Raw genomic sequence first — 20949 nt, forward strand, 5'->3', positions numbered from 1 at the left:
AACCTGAATCGACAGGATGTGCAAGCGCGGGAGAGCCGAGCCAAGGATAATGGGGTTTCAGTTATCCAGATAGTGTACAGATTGCGTAAAATAATGCATGAACCTAGCTGTATCCCATGTAAGCAAGTGCCCGTTCAGTGATGGAAAGCTCCTTCCCAATCTGAGTGCTGGAGATGTCAGCCTGCTTGCTTGGCTGCTCTGTACAAACGAGAACGAGCCTATCTAAATGCCCAACAGCTGCAGAAGAAAGAAGAGCTGTCCCAGAAGAAGGAAGCAAATATGGAGAAGCAGTCCACCTGGCAAAGGCTGCTCAGATGATACGTCGTGACATGTTTCAGCATAAATCAGAATTCAACAGCACGTCTCATGATGGGTACCTTGAAGATACCGTCCCACCATCACTGCTTCAGTTTGTATGTATGATTGAACATGGGGCTGATATCAAGTCACAACTCCAAAATGGCACATCAAAATCTGACCTTGCAACTGTTACAGTAGAGCTGTTTTGCCAAATACAGGGAAGGATCGCAGGTCCACAGGCAATCCAAGGACAGGAAGACACCTTTTGCTATGTATGTTGGCCTGTCTGTGTTTTCCAAGACCAGAAAGAGGCAACTGATAGATATGTTGGTGTGGGAACCTCATGGATAAAGATGGCTGGTTCGTTGACTCTATGCACTTTGAAATTTGGAGCTAGAAATACTCCATCACAGAGAGACTCTCTGTGTTTTACCCTCACCTAGTTCAGCCCATGAGCCAACATGGTGTCCGAGGTGTGGTCATTGCCGTGCACTGGCAACTTCATGGAGCCATAGATGAGAGTTGGGCAAGTAGTGTGAACCAGTGCGAGTAGTCCATCCTGGAGGATGTGGCTGACTTCTGAAACAAAGGTGCTACCTCTACCACTAAGCCCCTACACCTATGGCAACAGCAGCTATTGATATCTACAACAGTAGGCCTACAAGCCAATTGAGCCTTGCAAACACCACAAAGCAAAGACTCACCGGACAGCCAAAAGTAAAAAAAAAAAAACGTATTGGAGGATGTTAAAGCTGTAAAAATTGTTAGATTAGATAGCATACCAGAAAACATATAATTCTACATCACAATCATTCAAGTTCATCAAAATCATGCATTTTTTTAAGAAAAACATTCTCCGCGACTAAATTTATATTGAAGTTAAAAATTATTTAACTATCAAAATAAGATCCAGCATGCTAGAAATCACATACTTTGACACCAAGATCACTCAAATTGACCAAGTAGATGAATTTCTATGAGAGAAACCATTAACGGCAGGTCAATTTGGCGGCCATCTTGAAAAATGGCCGCCGTCTTGGATTTTCAAGTGGCCGATCGTTTATATTTGCTAAGTGACCCCTCGGGAATCATCATGCCAAATTTGGTGCTTGTATCACTATTTGCACGATTTTTCCACTATCCGCTCCACTAATAGAGCTAAACTAAAAGACACTTTTTGATACTGAACCCCAAATTGCTCCTGAAGGCTGTGCCATCGGTGTGTGAATGAGTATTTAGATTGAATCCTGATGGGCAGGTTGGGACCTTGCATGGCAGCCTCTGCCATCAGTGTATGAATGTGTGTGTGAATGGGTGAATGCTGACATGTAGTTTAAAGTGCTTTGAGTGGTCAAAAGACTAAAAGCGCTATATAAATGCAAGTCCATTTACACTATTGAAGTTTCAGAAAATCCTTAAATAAAGAGTTTTAAGCATGAAACGAAGCCAACCAGCTACGAGATGAATCATGACCATGTAACATTTGATTCAGAGCAAAAAAAACATAGGAAAACAGAAAAAAAGGCAAAGGTGCAAGACTGTGTACATAATTATTTTAAGAGTGAAGGAATCACTCATCCCATAAACCATTATGAATGGCAGCTCGCTGCCTCTGGAAACTCCCAGAAAACATTGAAACTAACCGTTGTCGGTCTAAAATGAAGACAGATTCAGCAACTGCACGCCTTATTTCTCGCCTAAAATGTTTTCAGAAACACATTTCGGTGAACTGTTTTCATAATGTAAGAGAACGTTTCCAAACAAGCCGCCCCATGTTGGCGCGGTTTGAAATCATGAGCAGCACGCACAAGCAGCACGCACGAGTGCGTATCCTCCCTAGCCGTTTGCGGGTGTGGTACACATTTCCATGGTAACAGCGAGCTCCACCAATCAGAGACGTCACTGTTACTCTTAGGATTGTGGGTAGTGTAGTACTTCTCAGTGACATCGCAAATAAAACGTCTTTTTCTTAAAACAAGGTTGATATCCTACAGACTTATGGTTTCATATACCATTGTTTAAAAATCTCTTAGCTCCTGGTATGTCTACCTTGAACGGTTAAGACATTATGTCTAATAATCTGATCCGCGATTTAGAATATAAATGGGATTTTCACTTCTGGAACCTCACTGTTAAGCTCTATGAAAGATGGTATTGAATTGCATTATGGGAAATGTAGGATCAAACGTTTTTTGGGGATTTTGACCCATACTAGAAACTAAAAGTCTCGACCTCTGCTGCTTCGATTTTGACTTTTAGAGTCCTCAAACTTTAGGGAAGTGCAATACTAAATTGCTGGAGTGCCCATTTAATTACCTGGCCCTGATCCTAAAGGAGTTGAATAGCCTTGCATTAGAGGAAAACATTGTTACGCTAACTATGAACTAACCTGGCTACCAGTAGATTATAGTTTCAATTCAGCCTGGTTCACAATTATCTGAAGAAGATGGAAAGCAATTGTGAGTGAGGGTGGGTATATTATTTTATTCTGCGTCACAGGAGACTCTGATGGTATAAACACATTGACTTGCACATGTGAATGCTGGATGAATATCATGCATTGTGAGGAGCTGTCTGTGGGAGTCAGGAGTCGAGAATGAAAACCAACTATTTCTTGCATTATTTCTCATTTTGTTCAGAGAAGTCGTCTATTCAGGCGTCAGACACTTTACTGATCTGCTCTCGCTATCTCTCTCTATGCAGCTCTGTCTCAACACATCTTTCCTACCTCACTGTTTTGGTATCCAGCCTCTCTCCTCTCTTCTTTCTGCCATCAAATCAGAGCGACACAGTACAGAGTCTGAGTTCTCTTACTGTCTCTTCTTAGAATAGACAGGTGAAATATCCTGCTTATTCCCATTGGGCAAACTTTCCATAATTTTCAAACATTAATCACTTTTCCAAACTGGAACTCTGCCTCTCACAGTCGCAGCAGTTGGAAGCACGGTTATTAATAGCGATGGAGAATCTGTGAGCACGGCACATAATGCATCTTTAGCATACGTGCGACAGCGTCAATGGTGCAGCTTGACTTGGAGGGTCAATATACACAGATAATGGGGTATTTACCCTTTTGAATATTAATGTCACCCATTACTCTTCAAGTGGGGGAGTCAAGCAGCTCCATCTTGATTCCAGCGGTGTAAAGAGAGCAAAGCCTAGGTCAAAATACCAGCATATGTGCATAGCAATTTTCCATAAGCTTTTTAAAGATTTATAGGGGCATTAGCATTTTACTGTAGGTGCCTCTTTGAGTACGACTAGTATTGAAATGGGCTCATTCATGATATTACATTTAATGAGGACTAGAGTTAGACAGGAAAGAGAAAAAGAGAGTTTCACAGAGCCGAGAGCGAGTTAAAGATTGGCATGGGAACAGTGAGAGATGAGGGATGAAAGACGAGCGATGCTATGTGAGAGGAGCAGAACATGTGAGATTAATAACACTGTGGCATGAAAGATGAAAAAAGAAGGGTGGGAAGGTGCAGATAAAATGACAAAGAGTCTGTGTGTAAAGAAGGAAAAGAGAGTTAAGACAAAGGTGTTACAGAGAAAGAGTGGCGCACTCACATACTGTACATTAACTATTCAGATTAAGACACATGAGAAAAGTGACCTCCTGACAAAGTTGTCTATTCACAACCAGTGTGTCACCTTCCCTCATCTCCCCACGACACACACACACACACACACACACACACGTCAATAATGTGTAGTGGAGCGGCCCCCGCGGAGCGTTCATCCTCTTTATCTCCTCCACGTCGATGGGACAGAAGTCATTTTGCTGCCATCATTATCACCTCCCCGAGGGTGATACTGACACAAATGCTGTTTTCTTTCTTTGTGAGGCACAGTATAAACGACGTGATAGTCTCTAGATGGAGCAGGGGGGGAAACTGTAACCTATCGTTCAACTTAAATTTGTCCTCAGACAGTGAGCAATGAGAAAAAACTGAAAATTCTAAAATCTGTCCTTAGAAATAAATGCAAGCAGCTTTCTTAAAGCACCATACCACTGATGCAGCAGAAGTAAAATTACGTAACTGCAGGCAGTGCAATGAAAAAAAAAAAACTCCGGATTACTTGTGGTAACTTGAAATTTCTTTATTTTTAGTAGCACTATAAGAGGATGACGCACAGCGGGACAGTGTGATGCACATCAAAGCTCCTGTGTCGGTTGTTTTTGTTTTTGTGGACCTTTTCAAGCCTTTATTTAAAAAAAATTGGCAGTAGAGAGATGACATGAGATGAGATGATTGCGGTTCAATGTTGGCACCTGAAACCTCTAAGCCACCAAAGCACCCCAATTGTTTCCAATATAAGCCCACACACTGGCAGCATCTTGACGCTCGTCAGGAAATAGGATTGTAAAATGCATGTGGCGGTGTTTTATAGATATCAACTGATGCACATTAAATAATACGACACTATCTGACGGGGTCAGTGTGTGTTGAAGGTTATAAATTCTGTCTATTTTACAGTATGGTGACAGTGGAGACAGTTACGTATTGTGTCAAAACTGACACAGTTCCTGCAAATCTTTCTTTGAAGAGTAACTGCACCTAGTCTAGTAATCCTGATTGTCGTGTCAACTACAGGTGGCATCATGCTTTATTCCACACCCTGTGAAGCAGGGATGTAGCATGGAACGATAAACAAAATTCGGGGGAAGTACCGGAAGTAAACAAGTCGCCATTAGCGCGGTGTCATCTCCCTATAATACGCACACGTTTGAATGCAAGCTGTCCCAAGAAGTGTAACATTTTCTACTTTCACCTTTACTTTCTATGTAACGTTACTTTTGACAACGATGTCAGAGAGCTCGGGAAGAACCTGAGCAGTTCTCAGCTGTCTAACGTTAGCCTCACATGGTGAAACAAGTAATGTCAGCTAAGTTAAAACTGCTTTTAAATGTTAGCTGGCGAAGGCACCGTCTACGGGTTGCGGTGGTCCCACAATAAATTAACTCAATCAACTAACTGTGGCGTTATTGTGAAATATAACTTAAGCTGCTCTTACTAGGGCAACCTAATGACCACAAAGTAAACATCAATCGGTCGCCATGACAAACAAAGCACAAACAAAGTGTCTGCTAACTGTGTTAACTGGTGACTCTCAGCCGAATACGTCATGGTTGCTCGTAGTGACGGCAGCTCTGTCCTTGTTAAAGCCTTCAATTTGACTTTAATCAATTTTAAAAATATATTCATCTGTGTTTATTATCTATGCCGACCATTAGGTAAGTTACTACGAGCAACCGCGGACGCTTCTGGCTGAAAGTCACAAGTTAATACTGTTAATTGACAGTAAAGTCACTACGACTTGCCATCGCAGCAATGGCGGCACTGCTAGATCGCGGAACACACAAAGCGGTTGCCAGATTTGTCTATAGTACTACACAACATCACAGCTGGATGTGGTCTCAAGTACAAAAGACCCAGTGTGGTGCTGCAAGGCTTTTTCGTCCTTCTGAAATCTAATGTGGAATTACTCTCAAGGCCAGACACCCCAGGTGAATAGGTTTAAAACATTTACAAATAGATATCACCATGAAACTTCCCCAGTTGATTGATTACATTCAGGCAATTATTTTTTGTATTACAAGTTTTCCGAAAAATGCATGTTTAAATATGCAAATGATGTATTATCTTATTAAATTTGTGCTAATTTGCATACATTTCCAGAACAGAAATCTGAACATTGGATAAAGCCAGGTTCAAAATTCTTGTTTCATTTTGTTGACATATTAGAGTCAAAGGTTTTTACAGAGGGAATTTAGGATACATGTTTTCTGAAATTTTATTTTTAAACATGCAAATGAGGCATTATCTAATGACAAAGTAGTAAAATAAACACCTAAATATGTATTTTGGATGTTTTATTTTGGACATGTCATGAAAGCAAAATAGCCCAAAATCTCAAAAGTGACCAGTGCATGAAAAACAATGTTTTTGCCTTTTTCCAGTTAAACATACTATGCGTTGTTTTACTCATTACTCTTCAACATAAATATCCAGTCAATGTGTAACCAAACAGTAGCATAGAGATTCATAAATACTGTACCATGTCATTGCGTCCAAAGAAGGTGTATACGGCGTACAGGTAGTAGTCGAAGAGCTGTGACACACAGTGGATGACATCGAAGGCGATCGGCTTCAGAATGTTCATCATCTGCATATACTTCCCTGTTCGGAGACGACAGAAAATAAACAGTTATTAGAGGTTTGTTAAACAAGCTTTATGTGCTCCTGGTTGCAAACCACGATGTATCGTAGAGGACACACATATCGGGTGTTACTTTAAGTGTTTTCTTTAACTCAGTATCAGCTTCTAATGAATGAAATGCTTCTGTTCTTAAGTACATCTTGCAGGTGATTAAAAGTGTTAAACTACAGGAAGTTAATCATGGTGGAATCACATCCTTTAGGGAAGAACTTTAGCAGGAACACATCGCATTTGCATATACTCGAGGGCGTGGATCCAATTTAGCAGGAAGGTAATAAAAGCAATAAGTAGAGAGGTACAGGGGTGTAACAAGGTTACCATTGACTCAGAACTGATGAATGGAGGGGGGGAAAAAAAGAAATAAACTCAATCTAGCTGGCTTTGCCACTGAGACAGCACTATTTCTCTCACACTCTCATTTTTCACACCCTTTCTCTTGAATTCTGCACCAAGAACTCAGGGAGCAATCTAACTCCATCAACGAGCCGCACAGACTGAATTAGAAGTGATTGCTTGGAATCAAACTTTGGCTTTCCCCTCAGTTTGACACTTTAAGTTTTGCCACACAGCCGTAAATCAATATTACACATTTTCCTGAGGAAAGACAAAAGAAAACATTTCTATTTTGTACTGTATGTGCAGGAAAGTCTTTAAGTATGAACAGAAGAGTGACAATTTAAATGGCTTTTTTTTTTATTGAAATGTTAAGAATGAAAGCAGATCTATATCACCCTGGGTTATTAAAGGAATTCATATAGCACAAGATTTATTCAGCCGTACAACCGCACAGGAAAGATAACTGCCAAGTTTAATTCCCTTTCACACATGAAAAATCACATCATGAAGGTCACATCGCCAAGGGGCACGCTTTGCAAAGTAAGGGCCCCGACGTCTTGAAAGCCACGTCACAAAGACGTCCAAGCACCTCTTTTCAAGCGAAAGGTCAGAGCTTAGGTTGAAGGCTAATAATTATTAGTGCAGCTCAGTCACACAGGTAGCAGCAGAGACCAGCAGAGTGTACCGATCGCAATGAGCTGCTGGCTTCATTGGTGAATAAATAGAAATCTCAACGGGCTCGAGAGGACGCCCACTGTGGCTGAGTCTGGGCTGTTCTCAAGGAGAGCTAAGTGGGAGAGTGAGTGTGTGTGTGTGTATGTGTGTGTGTGTGTATGTGTGTGTGTATGTGTGTGTGTGTGTGCGCAGGACTCACCGACAAGCCGGATGACGTTGAGGGTGGTGTTGGTGAGGATCGGTGCATTGGTCTTATTAAGGTTGTAGTCTGACTTTTTCCTGCTTCTTATGGTCTCTCGGGACGCGCTGATGATGCGTGAAGGATGTGGAGGGCGAGAGAGAAAAGTAGGGCATAGTCAATTATGTTAACGTCACTAATCCTCAGCAACGATCGGCCAGGTTCAAAAACCTCAGTGCGGGTCAGACTCTTCTAATTGATCCATCAGAACCCATTACACAATGCAGGAGCCACAGAGGGACCCCGGTGGTGACGTCTCTGAACTGGTGATCCTAGAGTACCAGACCCCTGACACCGCTCATCGAGCCATATTAGCCAGCAATCATTACATGGGCCTTCTAATTTCTGGATGTGACCATGCGACCCATTCAATAATTAACCATTGGTGATTTCTGCTTATAAGAATGGGAAATTTGCATTTTAGTGACTATAGGCTAATGTCAGGTTAATACACACGGGGAATGGTAAATCGAATGTGGGGAGAGTTAAAGCAAAAACATCAGGCGTGTCAGATCTGTGAAACGACGAGACATCACGATATACCATTAATAAGTCATTGTGCATTACATGACAGGAAATGATTATTGTAACAATGCTTCGGTAATGAGGAGCTACTGAATAAGTAATGGTCATCTGTTTCCCGTGCAAATACGGTGTAAAATTTGATGTCAGCTCTCAGATATGCACATACGCACACAATCCTATAGCTTCTTAATAATTCAGTCCACCACGTACACATGCAGACTGACAAAAACAATTATAAACTCATAAAGGAGGGTTATAAAATTCATAACTCCATCATGCTGCATTAAAAGCGAGGAAGACGTAAATAATTACAGCTATACGATGGTAATTGTTTTTGCATTAATTACATCACCCATAGAATTCAACACGCCCTGATAATAAAATAAACAAAATACATCAACGTTCCTCTACTGCATTCAAATTTCTCATTCAAATGAAAATGAATCTTTTTACACAAGGTGCAGAGGAGCCTGCTTTTATTAAACAGCGTTTCATCTCTTAATAGTCACCAATCACGTAGGCGGAGGTGGGAAGAAAGAGAATTTTTCATGGGTAGACAAAAAGCTTTATACAAGCTTTCTGCCTACTTGGCAGGGTTAGGCAGAGGGGAACTAAAATTATCATTGCTAAATGTATTAAAAAGTGGCATATTGCGGTGATTTCACCTCCTTTTATGACCTCTTTAAAAAACATCATCATAACATAATTGTATTTTTGCATCTGTGATTAACGTGAGTTACTTATTTTTTTGGTGTACATGTTCACTTACTTTCATAAATTCGAAATAGCCAGGAGGAGAAATGATGGACACCCTTTAATGTCACCTGTCATACCCTGAGCTGTGTGGTGTAAAACAATTTGACTTGGAGCTGACCTCTTGAGGGGGACATCACCCGTCTGCTCGTCAACGTAGTCCTGCTTGAGCTCCTCGGGGACGTCGCTGTCGCTGTCGTAATCTTGGTACACACTCTTCTCCAGCTCATCTGACTCGTACTTGAATTGGGGAAGAGAGAGATCAGATGGAAGTCAATGAAAAACGGTCAAACGGCCAGTGCGAAGAAGAGATGCAGTACAGATGTAATGAGCAGAAGGGATCAAAACAAGTTGCTGTGCAACTTTGCTGACACATCACCAGCTGTGAAAGAGGAGAAAGAATTGAGGAAGTGTGAAAAAAAAATGATGCCATGGGGAAATCATGTCATCAAATACAAACTGGCTACTCAAGAAGAAAAACGCTGAAGAGCCAAACTGTACTAAAGGGCTGTTAATAAATTATCAAAAAAAGATTATAATGGAAAAGAAAGTATCCCCCTCTTTTAGCCCTAATGGATGCATATAACCATGAAATGACAGAAGAAAATGAATTCACCTCCCAGAGGAGAGTCTGGTTAAAGCTCCCCTGAAATAAAACAATATTTTCTTTGTCCTTAACTGCAAGCTCAGGCAACCCAACGGCCATATAGAGAGGATTACGAGCTTAAGAGTGAGCCAAGCTAGGGCTTCTGGAAGCCTGACATGTTAGATAGTGCGATATTGCTTTTGATGTTGAGCCTGGAAGGAAAATATATCAATAGATATATATTAAAAAAAAAGTGGGTGATGTGTCAGGGTATCGAGGCACCTGTGTAATTTCTTCTCCACTTTCTTGAAGAGAAATACTGTTTTGTTCAACAAATAAGCCTTGAAGGAACACCTAACTGCTTTCGGACTTCAAGGAGCACATGTGTATATCATCTTCAGTACTAGGTATCTTCTCTGGATCACTGCATCCATGTTATAGATATCTGGTTGAGCCCTATAGAAGCTTTGATTTGTGATTAGGTTTGTTTTCTTCTCTCCGTCTTGTGGTGACACAGTCTGTGATCAGAGCTGAAAAGTGCCAGCATTTATGCACAGAAGTTAATATTTCACATTTTATAGCATACAATGTTGTCAAAAGTGGGTCTGTATGAGCAGAGAAATGCAACAAAGAGAGACAGAGGTTCAGGCTGCTTTGCACGAAGCTGACCTGTCCAGCTAGCAGCGACGCTGCAGTGCTGCTAACCAAGACAATAAAGACAGGTGGTGTTTGTACTCCAGTTGCCCACCAATGCCTACCCAAGCCATTTCTACGCTTCAATGAGGATTTGCCAGTACCAGAGAGGCAATGCTGTTTTGTGTCATAACAAAGACTAGAAACTTTCCTCAAGGAACAAGAAGGTCCTGACTAGTGTAGCTGCTAACAGTACACACTGCAGGATGTTCACTGATTCCCCTATTCCTTCTTAACCACACAATAGTAGCCACTGTTTGGATGTTGTTCAATATACTGTGATGGTAGAGTCAAAGGCCCTGTCAATTATGTATGGCACTAAAGTGACAGGCCTAGTAGTTTTACTGGACAACGGCACCGTACTTAGCAGTAAAACATTTCTTTTAAGGTGAAGTGCTGCCTATTTATATCTAACGCAAAACAGAGTAGTAAAGTAAGTACTAAATACTACACTATACACTACACTATAGTACTAAACTTTGCTGAGACAAATGCCTTAAATCCTGATGGATGCAGCCCAAAAATGCATATTAAAATGACTAAATGACAAAGATGCTACACCATTATATACAGCTTTACTCTTAAATTTATTATTTTCTTAGCCAATTAATCTACCCATGGAAATCTTTTGCTGTTTAACAGCTCATATTACATATCAGCCTATGCATCATAGTGCTATAATGATCATGCAAATTCTGCACTACAACGTTAATTCAAGTTTGTTATGGCTGTGGTGATGACAGCTTGAGAACTGCTGTAAACAACTTAATGACCCTCAGTAATTATGTCCCAATTAATCAACTTGGCTCTTTAATAACTTGTTTGGTGATGCACCTCAACAGGTAGCCTTGTTAAATAGACATACTTATTAATGTAAGTGGGTGTATCTGACTGGTGGCTGAATCATCAGATATGATCTGCACACGGCCCACATAAGGAAAGACAATACAATGTATATGATGGGCAACAGTAAATGGGCATGTATAACTATAAATTGCTTTTGCAGCCCTTCTGACTGACTGGGCAACACACGTTTCACACTAATACAACTAGTTCCAAACCATTAAGCAGGCATCAATTGGAAGTCTGTGTTGCCACTTACCCCGTTAGATGCCAGCACGTCCTCCGTCTCCTCCTCTTTGTTCTCAGCGTGCATCTCGAAGGGGTTTCCCTCCTGAACGTACTGCTGGAACAGAGACAGCTCCTCCTGAGGCAGGCCGGTCGAGGACACCGCCTGTCTGCTCGGGGAGACGGACGGAGAGCGACACTGGCCCATGAACTTAAACTCCTGGATTGAAGGAGATGGAACAGAGACAGACAAGAGATGAATGTAGGTTCATGTTTGGTGACGCAGATGAGGCACATAAGAGAAGAGGTTTAGAAACTTGAGCATTTCAAAACTTGCCCTGTGTTATCAATCATATTATCTGCACCTGAAACACAAGAGAGACCCTGTTTTCGTGGACATATATGTGTGTGTACATTAAATCATGGCATGAAGAGAGCATGAAGGTTTCATGTTAACGTGTGATCAGCGCCTGGCTGGTTGCCAATTGGTCAGAATGATGGAAACTTTGAATAAGTTAAGTAAGTTGACCAATGGAAAAGGTTTTCTTTGTCTTAGAGAAAAGTATATAACCTGTGTAATATCTTTCTTCGAGGAGACATTGATCTTTGACTTCTGGTGTGTTGCGTTCAGGTATTATGTCTCCTAAATGCAATAATATTCTTGTTATTATAATTTCAAGATCAGTGTTTTCTGTGTTTGTTCAAAATGTTTAAGTGTTACAGAATAATTCTCAATAACATTTTGACATTTTGCTAATTGTTGGCTGCATTTGCAAATCAGCAATCGTGATTAGGCAGAAAACACTAGTAGAAAAATAGAAAACACACCTTGGACATCGATGAATAACATATCAGGTATCTGGTGCATGTTCTCATGGAAATGTATTGGCCCAAAGGCAAAAACAAGCTGCCTGAGGCAATGTGCTTGTTCTTGCATGATATTTCTGTTCGTTCCCTTTCAAGTCATTGGCCTTCAACAATGGGCTCTCCTTGGGCTGTAGATGGTATTAAGTATCAAACTTCCCTGCATCATTTATTAATTGGGAATTGCTCCAAGTTTAAGAACTGAAATAATTTCAAAAGGTGGTCAAGTCAAAAATGGTATGTAGTGTTTAGGAAGAACTTAAAAGATAAAAACAGCTCCAAGTGCCAAAGATGAGGTGAAGAAATTTCTGAGAACAGACTTAACAACCCCAATTTGAGTATGATTATAACAATTCAGAACACAATCAACTAAATATGAAGAATATAACAAAGATAAGAATTTCAGTTCAGTAATCATAATAACACACTTAATGGATAATTTATACAAAAGTCTTCCTATAAAACTATTTAAAAATATGTATATTTGACTTAGTAGCAAATTCTAACAAAATAATCAATCCATATTTGTTGGCGTTTAGCCTTTCAAAATCAACATTTTTCACTCCTGCTTAACATAAAGGGAGGCACGCACCTGTATTAACAGGGCAGTCTAGCAGCAGTCTAACAGCACCATAAATTACATTTATTTAACCACAATAACCAAAAAGCTATTTTGGCTCTAACGCTATTATAGTAAATTAATGAGGTCGTTACCAAAAGCTTTTCTTACAAGTAGGGGGGGCTTCAAGGAAAATAGGTACATATATTATATACGTAATCACATGTATGTATCTTTTCATGGCAGTCTGATAAAATACTACATTATGTTAGTGCCCAGCATGGTTTAAAGGGTTAATGGACATTGCCTGTTTACCATACGGTAATGTAGACACACAATATTCTCATGGCAGTGGTTTTATGTATAATGAAGATGCTTTGGCATGTGTGTTTGTTGCAAAACGTGCCCAAGCAAGACGAACACAAAGGGGAAAACAAGATGAAATTGAAAAAACTGAATTTGAATTAACTCCATTTATCTTTCTGACATCTTTCTTTCCATTTATCATCTCTGCTTCCAGGTGAAGTGAGCTGAACATGCTGTAAGCACAATGATCTCTTCTTTGAGTTGGCTATAGAATATATCCATGAGATGAGTACAATATTTCAGTGGAAGTTGTACATGATCTACATTATAGGCTCTGATATTCAACAGCCATTTAATCTTCATCTGTGTTATATAACGTACAGTGAACTTTCACACACTTCCACACAAATATCATTGAGCAGGATCCCCATGTGTTTCATATCATTATGCAAATGTCACAGTGGTGTGCGATGAGTGACAGTGTAGAATAATTGAATGCTGTCGTGCTTCACTTTCTCGCCTCAGCGATGTGATTCGTACTCACATGGAGCTGGGCGATGTTAAAGTTAGACTTGACGGGGCAAAGTTCCCACGTCTCATTTTCCAGAAACATCCTCAGCTCTTCCAGTCGTGCCCTGAGGGGATGAGAAGAAAGAGATAGCAACGGGGATGGCGTAAGACATGTGAAGTCGACATGTGTCCATCACTGACCTGTTGTCAGCAGTGAGTTCAGGTCTTTTCATGGTTTGAGAGAGTCCAGATTAAATGTACTGACTGAAAAAAGCCTGTAAAGGTCACTGATTCACAATGAAAAGAAAGAGGTGCTTGTGTGTGTGTGTGTGTGTGATTGAGTGGGTGTGTGCAACATGTTTCCATGTTAACTGTCATCACAGCTCAAGACAGCCACCCTGATGGTCACCCGCTGGGTAAATATCAAGTCCTTCCGTGTGAAATGTCAGAGCAGTGTTGACTTCAAACACTGCAGTAGCCCGTGTTACTCGTCTTAAAGGTGTTTGAAGTATGAGAAGTGAAAGAACACGGAGCAGTGGCGAGAGACAGGGAAGACTTGTGGAACAGAAATAAACAAGGGATATCTAATTTTAATCATTCCATTTAGCGCATGCTGGCGTCTTTTCCCTACAGTTATTAGGGATGGAGGAGTTGGGGGGGGCTTTATTGTGTTTTCATCCTCTGTGATTTTTGAAATTGGTAGTTTCTGATAAATAAAAAGGCAGCTACTGTAGCCGAAGAAAACCAATTATATTAATGAAACAGGCAGCATTTTTATTTTTTGTATAACTTGAACTTCTTATTCTTGAAGTCACTGTGAATTGAGAAATACTAAAAACGTTTTGGAAAAAAAGTTTTTATTTGTGCAAGTTTAGCACAAATAAATGTGACCCTTTGCCTTTGTGTGTTTACATTAGTGCAACCCATTCATATAACTTTTTCAATTATAAGAAAAACTCCATGCTCTTATACTGTGCACACTTTCATTTTCAATTTGCCACACCACCTTTATTAGCACACAGTGGACTGGAGGAGATCCTGAAGTTAGCACCCCTATGTACTGAATCGAGAATTGATTTTGAATCAGGAATCGATTTTCAATCAAATCATGACCCCAAGTATCGTCGTATAAAATCGAATCATGAGATACCAAAAGATTCACACAACTAACAATTATTTTCCTCTAATGTAATAGGACTATGTATTGGCAGTAATCTAGCGATACGATGTGTACTGTATCACGATACAGGGGTTACAATTCAATATATTGCGATTTTTTTTAAATCAAATTTTTGGAAAACTGTCATAGTATAAAGAACACACGACCATAAGCATAAAATCTCAATGAAACACTGACAAACTATTAATCAAAAGTCGTGTTTTTGAGAATCTATACAGTATCACACAACATAATTTCGCGATACTCAAGTGTATCAATATTTTCTTATACCCCTCTAATGTAATGCATTGAGAATTAAAAGGACATTAAAGCTTTGAAAACATTCCAATCAATCAGAGAAAATGAGAAAAGCAGAAATTACCAAAGGCGCAGCTCTTAGTTATTTATCATGTCTGAACCTTGACAATGTCATTCTGTCCTTTGCGCCCGCAGGCCAACAACACACCCGCCACGATGACTGAGTGCGTTACTGCAGGCAGCTGACAGACAAATACAGGCATCAGCCAGTCAAAGTTCACTGATGGGTAATCTCTCTGGGAATGACACCCGGCTGGAAAATGAATCAAGCCTGATGTATAGATGATGCATGCTGGGAGCCTCCTGGCCACCAGAGCAGATGTGAGAGTGTGTGTGTGTGTGTGTGTGTGTGTGGGAGGGGGGGGGGGGTTGATAATGTGCCTTCATAATGGTGTCTGGTATCCACCTCCTCCTCTTCTTCTTCTTCTCTCTCCCTGGGTCTGTCACCTTTACCTCTCCCTTTTTCAGTTCCAATTACTATTTCACACTGTATCCCATCATGCCTGTGTATCTACCTTCCTTTGCCATTTTGTGTCACGGGAATGAAGCTTATTAGCATTCTGATATTCAAGAATCTTATCAATGTATCCTGACGGGTAATCACAACACCGATCAATGCAAATCACATCTGATGATGTGGCGCTGTCTGTGTGAAGGCATACATATTCATGCGGTTGGCAGGGGGTTACGTAATCAGGAGGTACATGTGCTTCCAGCTCAGCGAGCGTTACCGTGTAATTACACGTCTACTCCGAAGAGGGTTACGCCGGGAATAGAGCCTGATCGAGGCAGCCAATGGTTGTGATTGTGCATAAAAGTTTCTGCCAATCAACCTGTCCAAGAATCAGTTTCATCTGCTAGCGTCTCGACAGCTTTCTTTCAGTTTCATCAGGGGCTGCGCATGTCAGATCCATGTGCTCTGTGTCTAATTGTTCAAACACAATCAATCCCATCAGCTCGGTGAATGAAAAGAAGTTATGTCTAATTGTTACAGGATTCAGGAAATGATCCAGAAGCAATAGAGACGTCTTACCTGTGATAGTTCTTAAAGTAGTTGACACTCTGGCGTTTGATAGACTCCTGCAGGACCTCTGACTTACTGCCGCAGAACTCCTCGCCAACCTGCATCAACCTGGAAGAGATGTTGAAGGATGAGGGAATAGAGGATGACAGAGACAATGATGAAGGAAGAGGAGAGAAGCAGCGAAAGAAAAAAGGGAAGAGATAAGACAAAAGGGATTTGTCACTGGCACATTTATCTGATGGAGCATGTAGTGAGAAGACCTGGTGTAAGGAGAACAAGAGGACTCTTTGATGGCTGCCTGTTGATGATAAGTTTATTTGTAGTGAACGTGCGCACAATGATGCGACCCCTGCAAGTTAGGGCTACTGTGATTAAGGTAATGATTTCATTAACCGTTTTCCATCTATATGAGTAAAGTGGTAATGTAGTAATTTTAAAGGTACAGTATGTGGGATTTGGCGGCATCTAGTGGTGTGGTTGCAGATTGCAACCAATTGAATACCACTCTGCTCACTCCTCCCTTTTCAAGCTGAGCCACCGAGTGCACTGAGTACGGTTTTGCAGTCTGCAGCTCACGTTACCGCAGTTTCACAAAAGTGTCGGAGAACTGCTGTGGCCTTCAGGTGATGTAAAAACGCAAAAGGCTCTCTCTAGAGCCAGTGTTTGGTTTGTCCGTTCTGGGCTGCTGTAAAAACATGGCGGAGCAACATGGTGGACTCCATGAAGACGACCTGCTCCCTATGTAGATATGAAGGGATCATTCTAAGCTAACGAAAACACAAAGATTCTTAGTTTCAGGTGATTATACACTAATGAAAACATAGTTATGAATATTATATTACATTTCTGCTGATAGATCCCCCAAAATGTTACACACTGTTCCTTTAAAGTTTTATTCCTAAAAATATATACATTTCACTCTGTATTTGGGCTGTCAAAGTTAATGCGATAATCACGCGTTTAACACAAATTTGTTATGCATTAACGCAACTTGTGATTGTTAGGTTGTAGCGAGCTCACTCTAAAAGCTAGAGTGAAAATACTGCAAAATCTATGCTAAATTTTGGCGAGGAAAAATGGGCATGGTCCCTTGACCTGAAAATGGGTTGTATGGGTACCCACAAGTCTCCCCTTAAGGTCAAGTCAGCACACTGACACACTGACAGCTGTTGTTGCCTGTTGGGCTTGAGTTGCCATGTTATGATTTGAGTATATTTGTTATGTTAAATGCAGTACCTGTGAGGGTTTCTGGACAATATTTGGCATTGTTTTGTGTTGTTAATTGATTTCCAATAATAAATATATACATACATATGAATAAAGCAAGCATATTTGCGAACTCCCATGTTGATAAGAGTATTAAATACTCAAAATACATTTTGAACAGATAAAAAAAATGTGTGATTAATTTGCAATTAATCGCGATTAACTATTTCAAACAATTGACAGTCCTACTTTGTACATTTATAGTATATGGTTCTGCATAAACAATCCTTAAAATTCAAGGGGCTTTTTTGTAGTCAAAAATGTAAAAGTGATTTTTTTAAACGATCAAAAACAGCCCTTTAGCCTCAACGCCTCTGGAGGAAGACCACTGTGTGTGTTTGAGTGACAGCTGAGCCAGCAGGGGCACAGACACACCATGTAAACAGACTTGCTCTGGTGAATGTAACTTGCCAGTCAAGGGACAGACAATGTTTTGTTAGCAATGGTATTGAAGAAAAAAAGACCACATGAGTCTGCATTTGAAGTAAGCCATCTAAAATAACTAATAATAAAACTAAATAATACAATTTTGACATTTTTAGGAAGCTGACCAGGCAAACAGCTGTTTCAGATGACCTCATATACAGTATGTACAGAACTGTCATGCAAACAGCAGCTTCATTAGATCAACAAACACTAAATGTAAATTTCTCCCTTTATGGTATTGATTTGGGTCGCAGGACCTCAAATTTAATATGATGCCACAAATAAATAGGCATAATTTCAGGTAGACTTGAAAACATACACAGTAATATCCTGGATTGTGTTTACAAACATGTCTCTTCCCTCCACCCACAAACTTGTTCCGGCCAAGTAGAGGCTTCACTCCCACATACAGCAACAATGAGCTGAGCAACACAGGTTGAGTACAGTTCAAGAAAGGTGTGTACACTTCCTATTTGCGTATCACAATATTATAATCAGAGTTAATATAATCAAAGTGTGGTGTTTGGACTTCCTGGCATTATAATTTCAGTTTTGATGTGCATGTAAACAAAGTCAATGTTAATTTTCTTTCTGGACAAAGGAGCATGTTGTGTTTGTGTGCAAGTGTGTTCGCATAATCTCAATCAATTAGTGAGGAAGTGACCGAGGGGAAAAAAAAGAGAGACTTGTGAAAGTACATCAACCTGAAAGAAGATAAAAAAAAAAGACAAGACAGAGAAAGGGACAGCAATGGCAAGATAATGAAGACCAATTAGTAGAAACAAGGATGAGCGGACTGCTCTGGTCCTGCGGCGTACTTGCTGATGACATCCAGTACCACTATGAAATCGTCGTATTTGAAGTTAGACATGTCTGTCCCCAGGATGTAGGCCTTCACTTTCAACTGGACGTCCTGAGGAGGAGAAAGGAGAGGGACGTGGTGATTCAAACAGAAATGTGAGGGAAAAGAAATGAAAAGCAAGGAGCGAAGAGGGAGGAAGAAACCTTGCTGCTTGTGGAATGACTATGTGGAGAGAAACATGAGGAAGAGGAAGGACGGGACATGCTAAGACCATGCAAAGAAAGATATATTCGTTCCAACCTGCCAGATCCGTGTCAGTCCATGCTCCAGCTTCTTCTTCACATAGACGCGGTCCACCACAGACTCATCAGTCTCTGCTGCGTCACCTAGGGGCATTCAAACAAAGCACACAAACGGATTAAAAACTAACAATGAGACTGATAAAATTCCATCTCCCCCTCTTATGCATCTTATTTATCTATTGTTTGGCTGTGTCATTTCAGGATGACTCAAAGGATTTTATTTACTTATTTCAATGAACATCTGCACAATGACACGCAAGCAGACTGGATCATACAAAAGTCAAAAAAGACTATTCTTATGGTTGATGAAGAAGCAAATGAAAAACATCTCTTTGATAATAATGAAATGTGAAATATATATAATATGGCATAGTTGATGTGCAGATCTGACGTGCGAGACAGTATAGTCCTTCATTGTTAGTTTGACCATGTAGACAGACTGAATTTTAGCTGAAGACTTTCTGCACAAAAGTGGTTGTCAGTTTGACAAGAGCTTATAGGTCACAGACTCCCTCAAGAGAGCAAAAACTGACAGCGACCGACCTAGAACCCGATATGACAATACTGGATGACACTTAAATAAGGTGCCGAGGACCTGGTCGCTGTCAGACAGCCAGAAAAATTTAACCAACATCTCCAGTTACCACGGTCACTCCTCTATCAGCTCACTGTCCTTTCTTTTGTGTGTGTGTGTTTTTTTTTCTTCTCGCCGATCAGATAGGATACCATGTGGAGCAGACACTTTAGAAGCTACAATGTCATTGTGGCTGCGATAATTTCCTACGGGCTGAAAATTGCTTCAATCAGTCTCAAGCTGCTCGCTCGCTCTGTCTGAAGTGGATCTCTAGGAAAGCCAGCAGCAGAGTCAACAAGCAGGTGGCTGTGAACCCCACAATAAAAGACAGAAATGTGGACAGGTCAATGTTTGTGGTTTGCCTTGATTATTGTTAATGGGCATAATATAACTCTCTTTTAAAATGAATAAAAACCACAACTACACATTAAATATATATCTTTTAAAATCTACTCTACAGTGATGCCAGCTGCCGGGGTCAGCTATAGGGCTGCTCTCCTCTAAGGGATTTAGTGTCACAAAGACGCTTTAATGATGAATATGCTTGTGGAGATGGGAACCTCAATCCTAGCTCTCTCTGTAGGAAGGAAGGCCTCCCTACCCACTGCAGCACCCTGATAACCAACTCAATCGTTAGCATAGACTGTATATAAGAAGTGGATGTAGTCACAGCGTCGTCACACATTGGTTTGTGGACTGCTGTTTTGAATTTTGGCATTTTTTGGCCGTCGCCCTCTTGACACGAGAGGATGGAGCTAAGCGCAACCGAACGCTGAATAAGACATTTTTAGGGCGACCAAAATGTTAAATTAACTTTCATGAACTGAAAACACACTGTGTAATAGTTAAAATTCTAGGACGTGGTAACAACCTGTCAATTACAAGGTAGCCACGCCCTAAAGCATAACCTGCTTTATTGTCTATTTGACTTTAAATAGGACCATAATTTACTAAATGAACATCATGCTGTATTGAAGAAGAAGACTTGAAACTAGTGATTGAGTCCATAAACTCATGTTTACAATGTTTACTGAGGTAATAAATCAAGTGAGAAGTATAGGGTCATTTTCTCATAGACTTCTATACAATCAGACTTCTTTTTGCCACTTCTGCACTGGCTTCACTTTTCAGACCTGGAGGTTTCCCACTGACCGTTATTGAACAACATTCAGTGCAATATATAACACCCCGAATGACAAGTCCAATTACATAATCGCAACAGTTTCTAAGCAGGAGAGAAACAAATAACTCTGGTCATGGCCCTATAGCCAAAACCCAAAGTAAAAAAAGTCTGCTGCAACATCTGCACATTCTCTTCAAGTATTGGACAGGAGTGTATATTTACAGGCAACCATAACAATTTGGTGAACCCACACACTGAATCCATCTCCATGTGAGCCAATCACAGGCAGGGCAACAGATTATTGATGAGTTTGACTT

At 40.5% G+C, this 20949-nt stretch overlaps 1 protein-coding gene across 2 annotated transcripts in view; it reads right to left on the reverse strand.

The window, feature by feature from the left end:
* The window catches only part of vps50 (VPS50 subunit of EARP/GARPII complex), a 130901-nt gene that overhangs the window by 43015 nt on the left and 66937 nt on the right, over positions 1–20949 (reverse strand). For both annotated transcript variants that reach the window (XM_074614628.1, XM_074614627.1), the window contains exons 14-21: positions 18934–19019; positions 18650–18744; positions 16149–16247; positions 13673–13763; positions 11434–11619; positions 9174–9292; positions 7736–7842; positions 6364–6485 (exon numbers count right to left, since the gene is read on the reverse strand). In XM_074614628.1, coding sequence (XP_074470729.1) covers positions 6364–6485; positions 7736–7842; positions 9174–9292; positions 11434–11619; positions 13673–13763; positions 16149–16247; positions 18650–18744; positions 18934–19019 — 905 coding nt within the window. The remainder of the gene's footprint in view (positions 1–6363; positions 6486–7735; positions 7843–9173; positions 9293–11433; positions 11620–13672; positions 13764–16148; positions 16248–18649; positions 18745–18933; positions 19020–20949) is intronic.

Source organism: Sebastes fasciatus, chromosome 17 (genome assembly GCF_043250625.1).
Source record: "Sebastes fasciatus isolate fSebFas1 chromosome 17, fSebFas1.pri, whole genome shotgun sequence".
Lineage (NCBI taxonomy): Eukaryota > Metazoa > Chordata > Actinopteri > Perciformes > Sebastidae > Sebastes > Sebastes fasciatus.